Genomic DNA, 18,908 nt, shown 5'->3' with positions numbered 1-18,908 from the left:
TTGTGAAGGTAACTTTTTGGGGTGTGTTTAGGGTAGTGTGACTGCACATTAGGGATGTGAAAGGTTAACTGGGTAAGAATCCCCCTAAATGGGTAATGCTTACTGGTTCCAGTTAACTGCTGCAGGCAGGGAATGCCGGGGCTAGGGGAGCTACCTATCCTGGATCCCATTTAACTGTTGAGTCAACCTAACACATAACCAGTTAACTGATAACTGGGATTTTACATCCCTACTGTGTATCTAGTCTGTAGAGTTTTGAGTCAAACAACAGCTAACTTCAGTACATATTCATGAACTTCCAAGTCCCTCATTAACTACATAAGTTAGTTGCACTAAATAGACATTAATGATAAACCTGAGATTTTCATTCTTTTGTTTTTGTAGGTTCGTGATGTGAGGATGATTTCTGATAGAAATTCAAGACGTTCCAAGGGAATTGCTTATGTAGAATTTGTTGACGTTAGTTCAGTACCTCTGGCAATAGGACTAACTGGACAGCGTGTCCTGGGAGTGCCAATCATAGTACAAGCGTCACAGGTAAGTTTGTGGTTGGTTTTTTCTTGTCATAGAACTGTGTGACATTTATGCTGCAGCATACTTTGCTTGACCAAGAGCTAATATACATATCCTTGGAGCACCATTGGTTTCAGTGAGACTTAATTTGTAGAGAAAACTTAAACAGTCTAGTAGCACTTTATTCCATTTCACATTTATGCCAAAGTTGTACTAATTTTTGTTACTGTTAATTGTGTGAAGGGGTAGCACAGTTATTTAGAAGGCCAGAGAATTCAGAAGGCTGGCTGAAATCCATTTTTATTTTACCAGTTTTATGGCTGAGTAGCTGAATATTGAGTTACAGTTGAAACATTACTATAACCTTAACTGAAGTGGTTGCTTCAGTTTAATAAATACTCCACAGAGAAATGAGTAAATAAAACTAGACCGATCAATACAGGGTTAAATGTAGATGGTTAGGTAAGGAATTAAGGTTAAGAATGGGAATGTTAAATGACTTACACAGTATTACATTTCCTATATATAGAAATCATGCATACTTAACAAGCAAACTGCATTCTGTTTACTTAAATCAATCCATATTCTACACCATTCATTCATACTGCTGGAAGCGTATTTATAGTTTCATAATTCTAATCAAGTGTGTGGACTTTTCGTTGCATTTATTACAGTTAGCTTGTGTCGCAGTCATTTTTATTTGTCGTATTTATTTATAGAACTTGGACCTCTTAGTGAGTTTGCTAGGTTTGGGTAGCTATATTTTTTTAACTTAGGCTCTTAAAGATCATAGAAATCTTGTTTTCCCTAGGCAGAGAAAAACAGAGCAGCTGCAATGGCCAATAACCTACAAAAGGGCAGTGCTGGACCTATGAGACTATATGTAGGATCATTACACTTTAACATAACTGAAGATATGCTTCGTGGAATCTTTGAACCATTTGGCCGGGTGAGTTCCTGTTGATGACGCAAGTGTTATGAAGTACACACTGGTTACTGTTCATTTAGATGAGGGGTAATGAACCTTGTGTGGGACAGGGACCATAGATCAGCAGAAAAAAAGTTGGGAGCCACACAAGTGGGAAGCAACAACACCCCCCCCCCCCCCCAAAAAAAAAAAAAAAAATTCCAACCTTCATTGACTTGGGCCCAAATGAGAAGGGGAGGAGAGAGACCCTCATCTCACTTAAGCATTTTGGGACACTATGGTTCAGGGTGGAGGTGTAGGGTCTGTGCTGGAGGTAGGATGCTCAAGGGGGTAAAGGACTGGGGGGCTTACCTGGCACAGGTGGCTCTGTGCTACCCTGCATTTGCAAGTGCCACCCCTGCAACTCGCCTTAGCTGCTATTCCCATTCCATGTGCGTGTGCGTGCGCGCATGCGTGGACAGGGAGTGGGGGGGGGAGAGCAGTGCCCAGAGATGCTTTCTGCCCCTGCTAGTCAGAGCCAGTCACATGGGCTTTAGCACTGGTTCCACACTGCATCCCCTCTTAACACTTCCCCCCCCCCCCAATAGCGGGAGCTGGTGCTCAGATTGCACCCACATGAGAGGATCCTGAGGCTCGGAGACTTGCTGCAGGGCTGGAGTGCCAGCTCTCCCTTCTGTGAGGTGTGTGGCTTAAGCTGAGTTCAGTGGACTATAGGTTCTTTGTCCCTGTTTCAGACCCTGTTGCACGTAATAAATGCCGAGGACTGAAAGGGCGTGCTGATGGAATTTATGTTCAACACTAGAAAATGTGTTTCTTCGTCCTGTTCTCATGTATGTGGGTGCTTATGAATCTAGTAGGGGTTAAATATTCTAATAACATGAACACAGATGAGGAATTTTGTATTCACATTAAGATTTTGAATAATATTCAACCATTTAATTGAACAGGTAGTAGGTGTGAATGTGTAGAGTGAAGAATTCAGGGGCTAGCCTGTCAAACTAAGATTAGGTGACATATTCTGATGTTTAAGGAATTGTTTATTTAAAAATTAGCTATGTTTATCATATCTTTACATTGAATTGGATGTATTGTGTTCGCTTGGCAAGGAAGTTGGTTACACAGCTTCATGTGATGCCTGAGTCTTTCAAGCAGTGCTTTTTCATTCCAAGCAAATGTGCTCTCCCCTTTTAAGGCAAATACGTTTCCCTTCATGATCTTTTGGATCATGAGATTGAGGAGGTATCCAGGAAGCTTGTTGTGAGCTGTGGAATCTCTAATTGCTGCAACACTCTACCTTCTGCCTATGCCAAACAGATCATGGATATCCAGTCAGCTATCTACTCCAGACTTCTAAAAGCTGGGTACATAAATTTCTTCAGTATTTTCTGCTTTAGAGGTAACAGCTTCAATGATTTGGTTTTGAGCTCCATTTGTGTGGATGCTTCTCCATCCCAGCTTCAAGAGTAGTGTCCTCTTCCATGAAAGAAAGATACATCTTTTCACTTGGTAAACTTCCAGTGAAATATATGTCCAACAAAACTTAATACCAGCAAAATCATACCTTTCTGGAGTCCTGGGAAGGAGAATTTTCTGTGTTTAATCCCGTTGTCCGGAATATGTCAAATGTCTAGTTTTAGTGGGGAGGAAGTAATTCATGAAATTCTGCCCTTAGCTCTTCAGTCTGCCTTGCCTCATGATCTTTGCATTTGCAGAATAGGGCACATACCTTGCTCATCATCCTATCTTATTTGTAACCAACAGTCTTATGATCCCTATCCCCCTGATCAGGCTTCTGTCCATTCAAACTTGAATGGCTTTGACTCACTTCTTCCCTAAATCCTCTTCTCTTCCACTTCCTATGCCTTTCTCCCACTCTGAAGTAGGTCTTGCTGACTTCTTCCAAAAGGAAACATTAGAAATCTGATGGGACTTCCTCTCACTTAAATTTACTTCTATTTTTTCCATCACACTGAAAGTGCTTCGACCTCTCATCCTATCTCCTGATCTTTCTCGCCACTGTTGCCTTTCTCTTCTGATTCTTCCTCTTGTCATGTAAACTGACTTTAGTACATCCCAGCATAAACTTACCTTTGACATGTATCTCACCACCTATCAGCCAATCAGTCCTCTTATGTGAGTCTAAAACAGAATGTGGCAGCAATTCCAAGAGAGATGTAATATGATACAGGAGGTGTTAGTGCCGTTATACAAGGCGTTGGCGAGACCTCATTTGGAATACTGTGTGCAATTCTAGTCTCCCATGTTTAAGAAGGATGAATTCAAACTGGAACAGGTACAAAGAAGGGCTGCTAGGATGATCAGAAGAATGGAAAACCTGTCTTATGAAAGGAGGCTCAAGGAGCTTGGCTTGTTTACCTTAATCAAAAGAAAGCTGAGTGGGGACATGATTGCTCTCCGTAAATATTAGAGGGATAAATACCAGGGAGGGAAAGGAATTATTTAAGTTTAATACCAATGTGGACACAAGAACAAATGCATATAAACTGGCTATTAGGAAGTTTAGACTCAAAATTAGACCAAGGGTTCTAACCATTAGAGGAGTGAAGTTCTGGAACAGCCTTCCAAGGGAAGTAGTGGGGTCAAAAGACCTAACTGGCTTCAAGAGTAAGCTAGATGGGTTTATCAAGGGGATAGTTTATGGGATAACATGATCTTGGCAACTAATTGACCTTTTACTATCTGTTGTAAATAGGCCAATGGTGGGATGATAGGAGTTACTATAGAGAACTTTCTGGGTGTCTGGCTGGTGAATCTTGCCCACATGCTCAGGGTTTAGCTGATCGCCATATTTGGGGTTGGGAAGGAATTTTCCTCCGGGGTAGATTGGCAGAGGCCCTGGAGGTTTTTCGCCTTCCTCAGCAGCATGGGGCACCGATCGCTTGCTGGAGGATTCTCTGCATCTTGGGGTCCTTAAACCATTTGAGGACTTCAATATCTGAGATATAGGTCAGAGGACTATTGTAGGAGAGGGTGGATGAGATTCTGTGGCCTGCATTGTATAGGGGATCAGACTAGATGATCATAATGGTCCCTTCTGACCTTAAAGTCTGAGACTTTGGACTTTTCTGAATGAGTTCTTATAACAAAGTAACCCTTTTTAGGAAGGGCTGTTAATGCTGAGCAATGAAACACTTTTTTTTTTTAATAAGTAAATGTACAATTTGAAATGGTTGGGTACTTCTGTGAGTGCTCAGTGCAGTCCACATTAGATGTGCGTGCTTGCCACATGCATCTGTTTCCCCTAGCAGCATCTGTAGGGGAGTGGCTCTGGTGACCCTTGGAGTGATACCACCCGGGTGTAGTATATGGGGCACTGCATGCTCCCCCTGCTCTCAGCTCCTTCCTGCCACCAGTGATGGGCATCAGAATTTCTGGTTTCAACTGGTAGCTGAATCACCTCTACTTAGCAGCTCTTTAGGTAATTTTCTTCCTGTTGATAAGTTCCTTTAGAGTTGTGTTGTCCCTAAACAGGACATTTGCATAGGGTGGTATTGGCTTGCGGCCCACCCCGCTCAATACAAACCTTTCTGCAGACCACCAGTCAACCACTCACATGACACAATAGGTGCAGAAGGGGTTGCGGGGGTGTCTTCGTGTGAGGAGGATGGGGATGCGGTCCTGGGCATGGGAGCACTTAGTTGGCTCCATGCTTCCTGCAGCTTCTAGGCATCATCCTTCGCTGCTCCCATTGGTTGTGATTGCAGCCGGTGGGAGTAGTGGAGAAACCCTCCGGAGGAGTGGCTTTCTGTGTAGGTGAGTAGAGGGGCCACTTCCTCCACTTGTGAGCCAGATCTGGCCCACGAGGCTTGCACACTTCCACAGCAGGAAGCTGTCATTGGTGCTCCAATCTCATGGGGAGGGGGGACTGAACCCATGGCCCACCTTCAGGATGGTCACGGGCCACACTTTGAGAACCACTGGCCTAGGGACAGAGCGTACCCTGATCCCCAGGCTTCAAACCTTGCCTTTCATGCAGGTGCCCTGTGCCTGACCCACATGAGAGCTGCCTGCTGTTTCTTGGCAAGGGGCACACTGGTGACAAGTGCCACATTTGCAGGTCATTCAAGTTCCGTACTTAGAAAGGGCCATTGAGCTATGGGCTCTCTCTGGAGTCTGCACTGTCCCCAACCGGGCCTTGACCTTGTGCACTTTGCCTCCAGTGCCTTTCTCCAGTCAGTGCCATGCTCCCTTGCTGTCTGCAGGATGGAAGGAGAAGGCTTCAACCAAGGGCTGCTCTTCTGCTCCAAAAGGCCAAGGAGAAGCAGAGAAGGAAGGGATCCTATATCTGTCTTGTGGCATCTTGAAGACTAACACATATTTGGGTATAAGCTTTTGTGGGTAAAACTCACTTCGTCAGATGATCTGACCAAGTGGTTTTACCCACAAAAGCTTATGCCCACAGAAATATTTTAATCTTTAAGATGCCACAGGACTCCTCATTGTTTTTGTAGATACAAATTAATACGGCACCTCTCCCCACCCCCCAGGCTTGTCACCCTACATCTCTGTTGTGCAACTCATCACTGTCTCCAGCAACTTGATCTTCAACTCAGGCACAGCATCCCAGCCTAGCCTGAAGATTTGGCACTGGGCAGCACTTGAGGCACCATCAACTGCAGAACCCCTGTGAGTGGCATGGGACATTGTGTCCATGCTTGTGCAGATGACACAAATGCCCTTGGTCTTAAGGCAAGCCTGCTCTGATATCCTCCAGGCCATCCCTGCTACAGCTCCACCCACCTCCTAGGGGGTTGGTGTACCATCTCTCCCCCATGCATGTGGGCCAAGTCTTGGAGTCTGGATGACAGGTATTGCAGACTCACTTAGTCTTCTAATGTGGATCGAAAGCAGGACTCGGGGTTGCACTTGCTGGTATAGTAGTGCTAGGCTATCTGAGACCCCTTGGCACCCCTTGGCATAGGAACCGCTAAGAGAGGTCAGCATCTCCGATCTCTGGCACCATTCCCTGGAGCACTGGTCATTGTCTCGGCGCCAGTACCAATCTTGACACTTCTCGGAAGGTTGGTCTTGTTCCAGCACTTGGTCCTGTTCCACGTCCTGGCATTGAAGAGATGACAGGAAGTGTAGATCACAAGGTAACCTACACAAATCTGCCTTTCCTGAATCAGCGCCATTGTCCTGTGATAGGATTTCTTCCGGACTGGTGAGGCATGGGAGGGTCTGGAGTGAGTACTGCTCTGAGAGGCAGTTGAGCCCTCTTATTCTTGGTGAACAGTGTGTTTCTGCCATCAGAGATCGGCACAGAATAAGGATCTCTGCAACCCAGACAGGCGAAACTCTCAGTACTGCAAATACCAGTATGGCTGCTAGGGCAGTGGCCAGCACTGTAGTTCCTGGGGAGTCCATGGGGTTTCATGCAACAGCCCCAGGTTCCCAAGTTGCTCTGGGAGGCATCAGAGAGACCCTGGGCTGTGGTATCTCAGGCCTCCCCCAGGCTGACACAAGATGCTGGGAAGGAAACCCCCTGCACCCAGGAACCTCCAACGGATCCTTCAGACATAGGGACATCATTAGGGAGTGGTAACCCTGGCACTGGCCTACTCTCAGTCCTTACCAGATGAGGCTGCTGGGAGCTCCTGAAGCTTGTAGCCTTCAACCTTGGCTACAGGCGAAGGCGTTTGCCCCACTCTTCTGAAAGGGTAGCGAGCGCATACCTCGTGCTAGTAGAGGCATAAATCTATTTACCTCAAGTAGAGGCTGCCAATCAAAGAAGAGGCAAGGACAGTTGAGGGTGATACCAAAAAATAGACGCAAAACAATTGGATTTATTTGCATAAAATGTTTTTCTTCATCTAGTCTTCGATTGCCAGTGCCTAGCCATCAAGTCTCCTTGGCAGTTACAAACTAAACATGTGGCGGACCATGGACACATTTGAGGGCTTGCTTCCTGAATCCACCAGGAAGGTGTTCAGGGCTCTTCTGGAGGAAGGGGAAACAGTGGCCTGCCAGGTAACTGTGATGGATACAGTGGCATGTATGATGGGATTGGCCTTCTGTGCGTTGGGCATCCTGGCTTCTCTCTTGGTGGGTCTGTGGAAGCTCAGCAGTCACTGATGGGATAGCTTGTTTGAAGAGCAGACAGACGCTTCTTTCCAGCTTAGTCTGCCATAGTTTTGGACTGCTGGGTCATGGCTGTTTCCCAAGGTTAGACCCTCCAGTTCCTCTCCATCCTGACATGCCCCCTGTTCTTCTTCAGGGACCCTTCTCAGTAGAGTCGTCTTGTGAAAGAGGTTCGGGAACTGGTGAGATTGGGCACAGTATAGGAAGGTCTGCCTGAGTTCTGGAACATAGGGGTTCTGTTCCCACTACTTCTTAATCCCAAAGGCCAAGGGAGGTCTCTGGCCCATTCTGGACCTGAGACCTCAACAAGTGCCTGAAGAAATTCAAGTTCAGTATGATCTCCTTGGCCTCCCCTTGTCAAGGGGAAGTGGTATGCTGTCCTCAACCTCAAGGGCACCTATTTTCACAGTGATTTTTCCACATCACAGGCAGTTCTGTTGCTTCGCAGTGGACTCCATACATTGCCAGTTTGCAGATATCCACTTTGGGTTGGCTAAGGCCCCAGCAGTGTTCACTAAATGCATAGCTGTAATAGCAGCCTTCCTGAGGCACTGTGGCGTTCATCTTTACCCTTACGTCGGGCAGATCAAGGTCTCAGGCCAGTCAAGATCTCGCACTGCTTCTAAACTAGGGGTAGGCAAGATATGGCCCATAGGCTGGATATAGCCTGCCAAGCTCAGTTTCCTGCCAATGGGAGCTGCAATAATTTGTGCTGGTGGCGGGAACAGCATGTGACGTCTTCCCTCATGCCTTGCTCCCCTCCCCTCGCAAGGAGCACACTACGGCATATGGCCCCAGTAGCTAGCTGCTTTGAGAACCCTGGGGCTGTGGCAGGCAGAGAATCCGCTGGAGAGTCCTGGCAGGCCATGGGCCAGATTGAGAAGCAGCAGATAGGAAGACGGCCAAAGGCTCCCACTGGGCTGCTGGCCAGGAGCCGTCTAGGTAAGGAACTCTCGACCAGAGCCTGTGTCTGTCATACCACTCCCTCCCACACTTCAACTCCTTGCCCCCGGTTACCACCCAACTCTTTTGCATCCCCTACCCAAGTTGATAATTCCCTCCCACACCCTGCACCCCCTACTTCAACCCTCCCCCAGGCCAAAATCCTCTCATAAGAATGGCCAGATTGGTCAGACCAAATCTGGTCCAGTATCAGGTCTTCTGACCACTATTGGCCAATGCGAGATGCCCCAGAGGGAGTGAAGACAACAGGGAACCCTCCCTCCCCTGTCACCCAATCACAGCTTTTGACAAACAGAGGTCAGAGACACCATTCCTGCCCATCCTGGCTAATAGCCAGTGATGGACCTAGTCTCCATGAATGTATCTAGTTCTTTTTTTGAACCCTGTCCAAGTCATGATCTTCACAACATCCTCTGGCAAGGAGTTCCACAGGTCGATTGTGTTGTGTGAAGAAATACTTCCTTATGTTTGTTTCAAACCTGCTACCTATTAAAATAACAGCACAACTACCAAGGGACTCGAACACTAAATCACCTGATCAGAAGTCAGACACCTTATCTTTTAGGCCATGAGGTTTCCTGCACCCCAGTTTGCTGCCCCAGGTCATAATCCAAACCCTCTGCACCATTTCTTCGACTCCTTCCTCAGGTCAGACTCTTTTCCTGCACCCAGACCCCTTTCCAGACCCAGCATCCCCTTCCCCAGGTCCTTTCCTGCACTCAGCATCCCCATCCCCTTTCCCAGGTCACCCCCCCTTCACCCTAACTCTTTTAGACCCTGAGCCCTCTAGTGGCTACCCAAAACTCTCTTCTGCACCCTACCTCTGTCCCAGACCCTGCAGCCCTTCCATAGAAAAATGCATCCTGTGACCACTTCCCAAAATCGTGGAGTAGCTCTCCCCTGTCTAGACACATCCCAAACATTGGGTCTCCAGGTCAATGAGTCAACGTTAATACCACTTCAATGCATAGAGTTAATCAGTGATGTGCTCAATTCGACCCATGCCTGGCGGGCCTCACATCCATGTGGAGCAAGTGTCCATGTATCCCCTGAGTACAGCCAGAGTCTGCCTGTGTCTGTTGGGGCACACCTTGGCATGCATGCATGTTGTCTTCCTTGCCAGGCTCTGCTTGTAGCCTGTCCAGCAGTGGCTGCCATCAGTATACTCCCAGTCTAGGGACCACCTGGATGACATGGTCATAAGCCCCCCTCACATACAACCTTGATCATGCTGGAGGGAGTCCGGTTTCCCACTGCAGCTCCCTTCCTTGAGCTCGGGTCAGACACCATAGATCTAGGGTGCGGCATGCACCTCAGAGCCGTTTGGACGCAGAGGATGCTCAGCTGCATATCAGTGTCGAGCTCAGAGCAGTGCATCTAGCTTGCAGGGTTTTCCTTTGTTTCATATCGAGCAAAGTGGTGAGGATCCTGGCGGACAATATGGCCTCAGTGTTTTATATCAAAGCGCTCCTCCTTTGATACACAACATCTGCCTGCAGGTGGCTTGCCTCAGGATGAGAAATGCCCTGGTGAATCACCTCAGCAGGGATATCTCTTAACATGAATGGCCACTTCCCAAAGAAGAGACCTTCATGATTTTCTGAAGGTGGAAACTCCCCAAAAAGACCTCTTTGCCACCACGGTTTTTGGTTTCTGTGGGGCTTGGGCACAGGCTGCCTCTTGGATGTCTTCCTTCTGTCGTGGGTAAAGGGTTTGCTGAATGAGTTTTCACTAATCCTTCTCATCCGCAGGATTCTTGTCTGAATCAAACCGGGCAAGGCTCCGGTCATTCTGATATTCTCAGCCTGGCTCACCAGCACTGGTTCAGGACGTTGCTGGCTTTGGCAATTTATACCCCCATCCCAGAGAGTGTCAGGCCATTTCAGCTTTCTATGGACTGCTCCAAGGACTGTTTCTGAGCAGATGTGCATTTCCTGTGGGGGTCTTGAGCGCCTTTCTATGCAGGTCTGGGACCTTGTCTTTTAGTGGGACCTAAACTTAGTCCTCTTTTGGCTCATGGGACCGCCATTCAAGCCACTGAGGCTTGCTTTCTCTCCCATTTGTTCTGAAAGGTGGTGTTTCTGGTCACCGTGAAATTAGAAGCGCCATATACAGGCTTCTTCAAAGACAAGGTCCGTCTTAAGCCTCACCTGGAGTTCCTTTCAAAGGTGGTCGTCTCCTTTCACGCAATCGAAGGAATCTTTCCTATGTTTTGCCTAAACGGCACACGATGGAATAGAGCAACCACATGTAAAGCAGTTGCTGCGCTGTGCTTAAGGGTCCCAGCAAGGCAGCTGTGGGCTGGTGGCTTGGCAGGCCCAGTCTGGCCCACTGGCAACCTCGCCCATTTCCCCCCCCCCCCTCCCCCTTCAGGCTAACTAATGTGTTGCCTGGATTGTGCCATTAAATTGTCAAATGTGTACTTTTGCGCACACCAGTTACAGATGGGCATTTTGTAACAATTCTTAGAGAGATGTCTGACAGTAACCTAGTATAGGCTGCAAGCTGTATTTAAAAAAAAAACAAAAAACTAATGTACAGTAGAGTCCCGATGATCTGACCTAAAACGGGATCGACAGGTGGTTAGATTACCGAAAATGTTGCATAATAGGGAGTACAGGGAGGGTGGGATAGCTGCTGGTGCCACTTGGTCCCCATCCCTGCCTGGCCCTGGCTCCGGCCCCGCTCGCTGCCCTGTCGCTCACCTGGCGCCGCTGGTGCAGCTCAGGGAGGAAAGGTGCCAGGCAGGGACGGGGACGAAGCGGTGCTGGCAGGAGGCTCCAACCCGTGGGAGACTGCTGAAGCCTCGTCAGCTGGGGTGGCTGGCCTTGGGGGCCGCATACTCGCGCTGCACTCAAGTTGGATAAAGTGGAATGTCGGATTACCGAAGGTTGGATAATCTGGACTCAACTGTAATTTGCAACTCATGTCCATCTTGGGTTATCTGGGTTCTCAAAAATCATTTTGTGTACTGTTTGTATGTTCTATTTGGTGGGATACTTCATCCTTTAACTTATGTCATAGCTAGTCAAATGTCTATTAAATAAAATTGGAGTACGTGTATTTTAAGTTAGTCATGCTAAAAAAAATATCCTTCAGAGAACTGCAGCAAATTGTTAATTGTTCGAATCCATCTTGTCTTGTCCCAAATCAGCCTTTGGTAAGGGGAATAAACCAGAAGGAAGACTGCAAATGGCATATAGATTTAGATTTAAAAAAAAAAAAATCTACTTTTTACTTTTCCCTATATTTACATATGCATAATACTTTGGTTAGCCTCTAAGGCTGGGCTACTCAACATGTGGCCTGTGGACTGCATGTGGCCTTCGGCCCATTTGTTTGCAGCCCGCGGTGCGGTTTGAGTTTACATGGGGCTCAACACGTAGCTCGCGGTTGGGAGCCAAAACAAATTAGTAGTCAATACAGTGGTCTTCTGTTGATAAGCATTTTAGTAGTTAAATTCCTGCACTGTCATTGCTCATTTAAAGTGCTGTCATGGATGGAAATCAGGTAAATATTGCATTTTATTAATATCAGCCGAACCAAGTTAAATGGGGCCTGCGTGCTTTGTAGTCTTGCCTTAATCTTTGTATTCATGCACGTCCGTGTTAAAGAAGCTATTTGCATATATATGCAATCACACTTAAGTTGCAGCCCTCGGCACGGGCCATGAGTATCGTTGTGTCCCCCAGGGCTTCCAAAGTTGAGTAGCCTTGTTCTAAGGGTATGTCTTCACAGCAATATTATTCCAAAATAACTACCTGCTGTGTAGACATGGACAAAGTTATTTTGAAATAATGTTGAAATACTGTCAATCTGGAGAGACTTACTCCTGTAACACTTTTATTGTATGAGGAGTAAGGGATGTTGGAGGAAGCATACTCTATTTCGAAATAAGCGCTGTGTAGTTGTTCCCAATTTCAAAATAAGCTATGCAATTGATTTATCTCAATTTGTGTAGCTTATTTTGAGTTAAGCCCTGCTGTGTAGACGCACCCTAAGGTGTTACAGCACCATTGTTGTGTTTAAAGTTTTTTTGTTTTTTGTTTTTGTTGGGTTTTTTTTAGTTAGACTAACATGGCTATCCTTCTGAGACCTCTAATACTTTGTTTGCAGATGACTTGAAATTTGTTTCCTTAAATTCAGTAATGTGAAGTTCTGTTCACTGTCCAGAATAAAAGCAGGCAAGAATATAAGACTTTGAATGATATGTCTTTTTTCTGTTTGTTAAAAAAAAAAAAAAAAAAAAAAAACTGGCTCCTGGTAGACTCTAACATCATTTTACAAAAATTCCCTCCATTGAGACACTGTGCGAAGGAGCAGTTGCTTGTATCTCCGTTAATGGAACAATCAGCAATTGATGGCTGTCCGGTTAGAGTATGTGCTAAGATGTCACATCTGGGTGGAAGTTGCTAGCTGATAAGCCCAAAATAATAATGAATTAAACATATCCAAGGTTGTTTGGTGTACTCCAAAGATGTCTCACTTTTAGTAAATTGCAAGTTACCTTTATGCTTATACACTTAAAAAATGGGTAGCTGATAAAACTTCCAGTAATAGTTGTATTAAGTTCCATTCTGGACCATGTGTCTATACCAGCTGTCTTACGTTTTTGTATTGATATCTTGTGATGCATTCAAAAAGCTTACATGAGAGAAGGCTAAATTGAACTACTCACTTGACTATAGAGTGCAGTGTGTCATAGTCTTAATGTTTTTCATCTTTAAAAAAAAATTTTTTTTAGATTGAAAGCATTCAGCTGATGATGGATAGTGAAACTGGACGCTCCAAAGGATATGGATTTATTACGGTGAGATTTTTGACTTGTAAATACTTAGCAGAATTGTGGGTTAGGTATGTGACCCAAATTCCAACTGACTGGACAAGGGCATATCAGAGCCCAGGCAGAAATAAACAACTCAGTCGGAGTTTAAACTGAGATTAGAAGACTTCTTCAGAGATGTCTAAGTAATTTAACCAAAACTGAGAGTTTTGTGTAACCAGGTTACTTTTCTCCAGGATGAGCTAGCTCTGTGTGTTCCAAGCTCCTTCAAATATCCTAGCAATGCAGATCCGTTGATTAGAAATTTTTTATTCTCTTGGGGAGTGCAGCTGTGTCTGCCTGCCAGTCCTGGATTGGTAGTCTCTGGTTATTACATAAGGATAATTAACAAATCAGATATCTGATATTTTTAAAAACAAAAAAATCCTTATTAATAACCAGTATTACCAGAAATCACACTAAGCTATATCACCACCCCTTCAAGGAAACGCTGGAGTAGAAACAGACCTCGTACCAAGTCCTGAAAGTCATCAGACTTGAGCTTTGTCAGAGCAATCAGATGATAGAGGCCAGGGCTTCTGGAAGAGAGCACATCCCAGCCAACCCCCAGATATTCAAAACTGGGAACTAAGCTCAGATGTTGTAACTGACAAAATAAAATATGGTGAAGTTGTGATGGCTATTGACAAAGTTTGAGTTACTGTAATTTGAAATAAACGGGGGGAACCACCACAATTGTATAACTGTGATGCGTGCCCTGACCAACACCACTAAGCGGACATGAAGCTGCATGCTGCCCTTCCTGAAGCTTTGCTTGGCCAACATTACATGTAAAGCATGCTACAGTAATTAAGATCACAAGATAAGGGCACGACCCCCCCCCCCCCCCCCCCAAAAAAAAAAATTACTTCATCATAGTCCTTAAACAGTTCACTGGAGGAAAACTGAAGCTAAGGCCTTGATTTATGATGGAATTTCTACTTTGTAGAAAAGATGCATAGAACGTAAGATGAGTATTAGAAATGCAGAGGTAAATAGTCAGAGCTCAATATTATACTATTGAATAATTAACCGATTTTTCTGTGCTTTCTGGCCTCGTAAAGAAAAAAAACAAAAAAAATGAGTAGCTGTATGAGTAGCTTCTTGAAAATTGAAGGCATCTCAGCTATATAGTTGTATAGATGATATGTTGAATAGAAAATACCTTGTGGACTTTGCTAGACACTGATCTTGTATCCTCTACAGTTCTCAGACTCAGAGTGTGCCAAAAAAGCCTTGGAACAACTAAATGGGTTTGAGCTAGCAGGCCGGCCAATGAAAGTAGGTCATGTAACAGAACGCACTGATGCTTCAAGTGCTAGTTCATTTTTGGACAGCGATGAACTGGAAAGGACTGGAATTGACTTGGGAACAACTGGTCGTCTACAGTTGATGGCAAGACTTGCAGAAGGTATGTGTGGTAATGTAGGTTGTGGGGGGAAAATATTGGAGACGTTAAAGTAATCTTAAGTCTCTCGGACTTTAAGTTTTAGATAACACTGCAAAATACGCCTTTTCTGTATTAGAACACCTCAAAGATGGAATGTTAACTTAAGGAAATATTTTGTTTCCTTTAGTGCTGAAGAATACTAAGATTTCTTAAGTTTTCTATTCCTAGAATACTTCCCAAGCGAAGAACTCACTGGTGCTTTTTGTCACAGGTACTGGTTTACAGATTCCCCCAGCGGCACAACAGGCGCTGCAAATGAGTGGGTCTTTAGCATTTGGTGCTGTGGCAGGTAAGAATTTGGTCGTCTGTTTTGGCAAGTTACTTTTGTGTGTTTAGAGCTTCAGGGGAGGTGAAAATATTTGATATTTTGTGATAATACTGTGGGTCACAGCAGGGCTCACAGTGATGGTGAATTATTGAACTCTGCAAATCTACAAGCACGCAAACAGAAGTGAGGCCAATGTATCACAACATATTCTGCATTTATTTTGACATGGTTCAGTATGCACTGTTTACAAATAGTCGTACAGTTAAAATGTAGATTAGGTAATTCTTGGCAATCTCAGTCCTGATTGCTTTTCTACTATAAAATTCCTGAGAGTAGTTGAGAGACTGGAATTTTGTGCTGGCAGTTAGGTATAGATTTACCATAGCCATGCTTTGGCATCTCCTGCTAATGGGTGCCAGTTGCAGAGTCTGCAAAATCAGCAAGTCCAAAACTGAGCAATTGATCTCTCTCAGTGTACAATCCTGTTGTACCAATTACTCAAGTTTGAAACCTGGGTGACCTCAGCTTGATTTCATTACTCTGGTCACATCAGCCCTTTTCTGGTACATTTACTCTCTTCCCCTTTCAGCTCCACGTTATACATAAGCTTTTTTTTTATCTTCAAGACTACACAGCAGTGGTGACACCTGCCTTTATTTCATCTACATTCTTGCCTTTTACCAGTGAGTTTCTCCATCAAATATCCGTGCTTTTTCCCAAATACTTCCTTGTGTATGGTGAAGACACTAATAACGCTACTACGTTGCCCTTCAGCTCCCCTCCTCAAGACTCATTTTGGCTATGATACCAACAAAACCCTGCCTGCAAATAATGGCTAAGCAGGTGGGGAGACAGTGACTGCTCATTTCCCTACTCTTGATCTCCATTCCAGTTTCTCTCCCTCCCCCTACTTCTTCCAGTCTGTCGCCATAAAAATAGTTACATTAAAAAAGCAAACCATAACACAACAGCTAGTTGCCCTATTCATTTATTGCACAATACTCTTTCCCTCAGTCCTTTGTGTCATCTCCTAGTTGGGGCGTGTACAGTTTCCAGCACCAATGAGGACCAAATCATCATTGGGTCTTTTGGACAAGTGACTGGTTTTGTGACCCAGAGGACTTGAAGGGACGATGGTGCAGTTGAAGTAAGGATGTTAAATAATTAATTTACTAGTGGTAGTTGATAGAATTTCCATCGACTACTCAGCAGGAGCTCTTGTGCATTTCAAAATTGAACTCCAAGTGCAGCCTGGGGCCAGCAGGAAGTCCCGCTGACTCTGGGCTCCACAAGGGCACTTCGACTTTGAAATGCACAAGACCCCTGGGGAGTCCCCAGCTGACCCTGGGCTTTGCATGCTTCGAAATGCCATGCTGGAGCCTGGGATTAGCTGGGGAATCCCCAGATGATCCTGGTCTTCGCTGGGCATTTCAAAGCGGCAGCGCTGCACGGAGCCCGGGGTCAGCTGGGGACTCGCCAGTTGACTCCAAGTTCTGCAGAAATGCTGCAGGGAGCCTGGAGTCAGGGAGTCCTCAGCTGACCCCAGACTCCATGTGGCACTGCTGCTTAATGCTGTAGTGGCGTTTCAAAGGGGCCATGCTGCAAAGCTGATCCAGCCACGGTGTTTCAGAGGGGCAGCACTGCATGGAGGCCAGTGTCAGCTCTGTGTGGTGCTGCTGCTTTGAAGTCCCCCCCCCCCCCCCCCCATAGAGGCAGCAAGGGTGGGGGAATTGACTAGTCGACTTGACTATTCGATAATCATTTGCTTATCGGACAGTCAACTAGTCCTTAACATCCTTAGTGAAAAGCTGTGCAAGGGATCACAAAGGGAGCGGGACTTGGCAGTGGACACTAAAGCATGTGAAGAGTAGTACAGATCAATCCTGTTAGCTGTTCTGGGAGTATCTTCACTGATTTATATTTATTAAGAAACCTGGGTAATTATTTGGTTTTTTTACTTAAAAAAAAAAAAAAAAAAAATTGTTCCTTTGTATTACCAGTGAATGAAACGACTAAAACTCCCAGTATAGTAGCCTTCACTCACACTAGTGTCATAACTAGGCACTCACCTTTTAAAGCCTCTTGGCACTTTCAGGATAAAACCAGCTACAGTGTGCACACATCTTCAAAACTATCTGCAGCCTAACTCCAGCCTTTTATGTACAAACAATATATTAATTAGTATAGGGGCTTATACCTAATATCTGTATAGATGAGGTCAGAGTTCAGAGGAAAGGTGTGTACTAGGTCTCATTAGAGATTAGCATTTTGTGGATTAATTTGCTCTTCTAATCATGAATCCATCTCCTAGCCTGCTGTTCAGTTCTGGTCATCTGTTCCCAAACACCTATCAGTTGACCAGTTTCAGATACTGGACCTAAATAATCAAGATGTATGGGACAATTTTTCAAGTGTGACTGGTCAATCTTAGAAAATAAAACTAGATCTGTTTTTTCATGTAGCCTTCTCTGAACTTGTCCCATGCACGACAACTCCATGTGTGTGAATTAATGGAAGAGCTGGGCACAAAGAAGAAAGTTGGAAGTTGTATATCACTTGCAGCCCACAGTTACCATTGCTGCTGATTTAAAGAGGTGTACATTGAACATCAAAGGACATCCTGGCAATAACATTGCCCTCCTTAGTGATGTTTAAAGTCCTATGATCTCTTCCTTATTTACTTAATTTGTAAAATGCATTATTACACATTGAGGCTTAATTAGAGATTTGCAAACTATGCTGAACGTATAGTTTTTGTGTAATGCTTACTTAAAACTGCCCTCTCTACTACTTGTGTTTTTTATCAAGAGGATGTACAATGTGCTCTTTATCAAGAGGATAAGTAGTACAGTTTACGGTAAAGCAGATGTGTGGATCAGAGAGAAGTTTCACATTTGTCTCACTGTCCATTAATTAAACACTTTTACTTTGGAGAATGTTGATCTAGTAGTAAAGGTGCTGTCAATCACTAGTATCTGAGCACCTGCCTAGTAATAAATTAGACGGAATGAAACTACCTTTAATCTGAAGAAGTGCAATGTTGGGTACCTGTATGAAGATACTGTCCAACCTCAGTATGAGGTGGGCAGTTAAAGATGCAGTTTTTAGTATTCCTGATAATATTTAATTTTGTATACATGCTTCTTTCAGATTTGCAAACCCGACTTACCCAGCAGAATGAAGGTAGGTTGGATCTGATGTGTACTGTTGACATCCGGATTTACAAGTGTGGGAACTGAGTCAGGATTCTTGGGTTCTATTCCCAGATGAGTCATTAATTTGTGTGACTTGAGGCAAGTCATAAAAACCTGCTATTCTGAAAAATTCCACTGAAAGGGAGTTGAACCCTCAAAATGAAACTGTAAACTCTTCACTCCTTTCTCACATTGAATAAAACATATTTTTCAGTTAACTACAAATAGCAACTTAGAATAGGGCAAATATTAATTGTCTGTTTAGCAGCCTCTGTGTGGCTGACTTTTCACAGGTTTTTATACAAGCTGTGACAACCATTCCTAGCCTAGTACTGTAACTTTCACTAACTTACAGGTCAAATATTGATCGTCTCCCTTGTCACTACTCAGGAAAGATGTCTAGCCTGACAGTTCTCTCTGCCTATCCTTTCTAAAAACTGCACAAGTGTTCTTCTTGCCTGTCCATGGTTCCATTAGTACCAGAAGTGTGGTCAGCCCTGTTGAAGGGAGCTGCCATTTGGATTAGACAGTTTCTTCTACTTAAAATTTTGCTGCAGGCTATGCAGTTCCCTGTCGGAATGCCTGGGACAGGCAGAACTTTTCAGTCACAGGTTTAGGGTTACTTATGGTGTGTGTTTCAACTTAATATAGTCATGAATAACTGAGTT

The 18,908-nt window shown here is 44.8% G+C and overlaps 1 protein-coding gene across 2 annotated transcripts in view; it reads left to right on the top strand.

Annotated features, from left to right (window-relative positions):
• RBM39 (RNA binding motif protein 39) overlaps positions 1–18,908 on the top strand; it is a 48,927-nt gene that overhangs the window by 24,452 nt on the left and 5,567 nt on the right. For both annotated transcript variants that reach the window (XM_075901469.1, XM_075901468.1), the window contains exons 8-13: positions 385–537; positions 1,325–1,462; positions 13,251–13,316; positions 14,535–14,739; positions 14,990–15,067; positions 18,197–18,229. In XM_075901469.1, coding sequence (XP_075757584.1) covers positions 385–537; positions 1,325–1,462; positions 13,251–13,316; positions 14,535–14,739; positions 14,990–15,067; positions 18,197–18,229 — 673 coding nt within the window. The remainder of the gene's footprint in view (positions 1–384; positions 538–1,324; positions 1,463–13,250; positions 13,317–14,534; positions 14,740–14,989; positions 15,068–18,196; positions 18,230–18,908) is intronic.

This window comes from Pelodiscus sinensis, chromosome 18 (genome assembly GCF_049634645.1).
Source record: "Pelodiscus sinensis isolate JC-2024 chromosome 18, ASM4963464v1, whole genome shotgun sequence".
In the NCBI taxonomy this organism is placed as follows: Eukaryota; Metazoa; Chordata; order Testudines; family Trionychidae; genus Pelodiscus; species Pelodiscus sinensis.
This window is presented reverse-complemented; position numbering and strand designations above follow the sequence as displayed.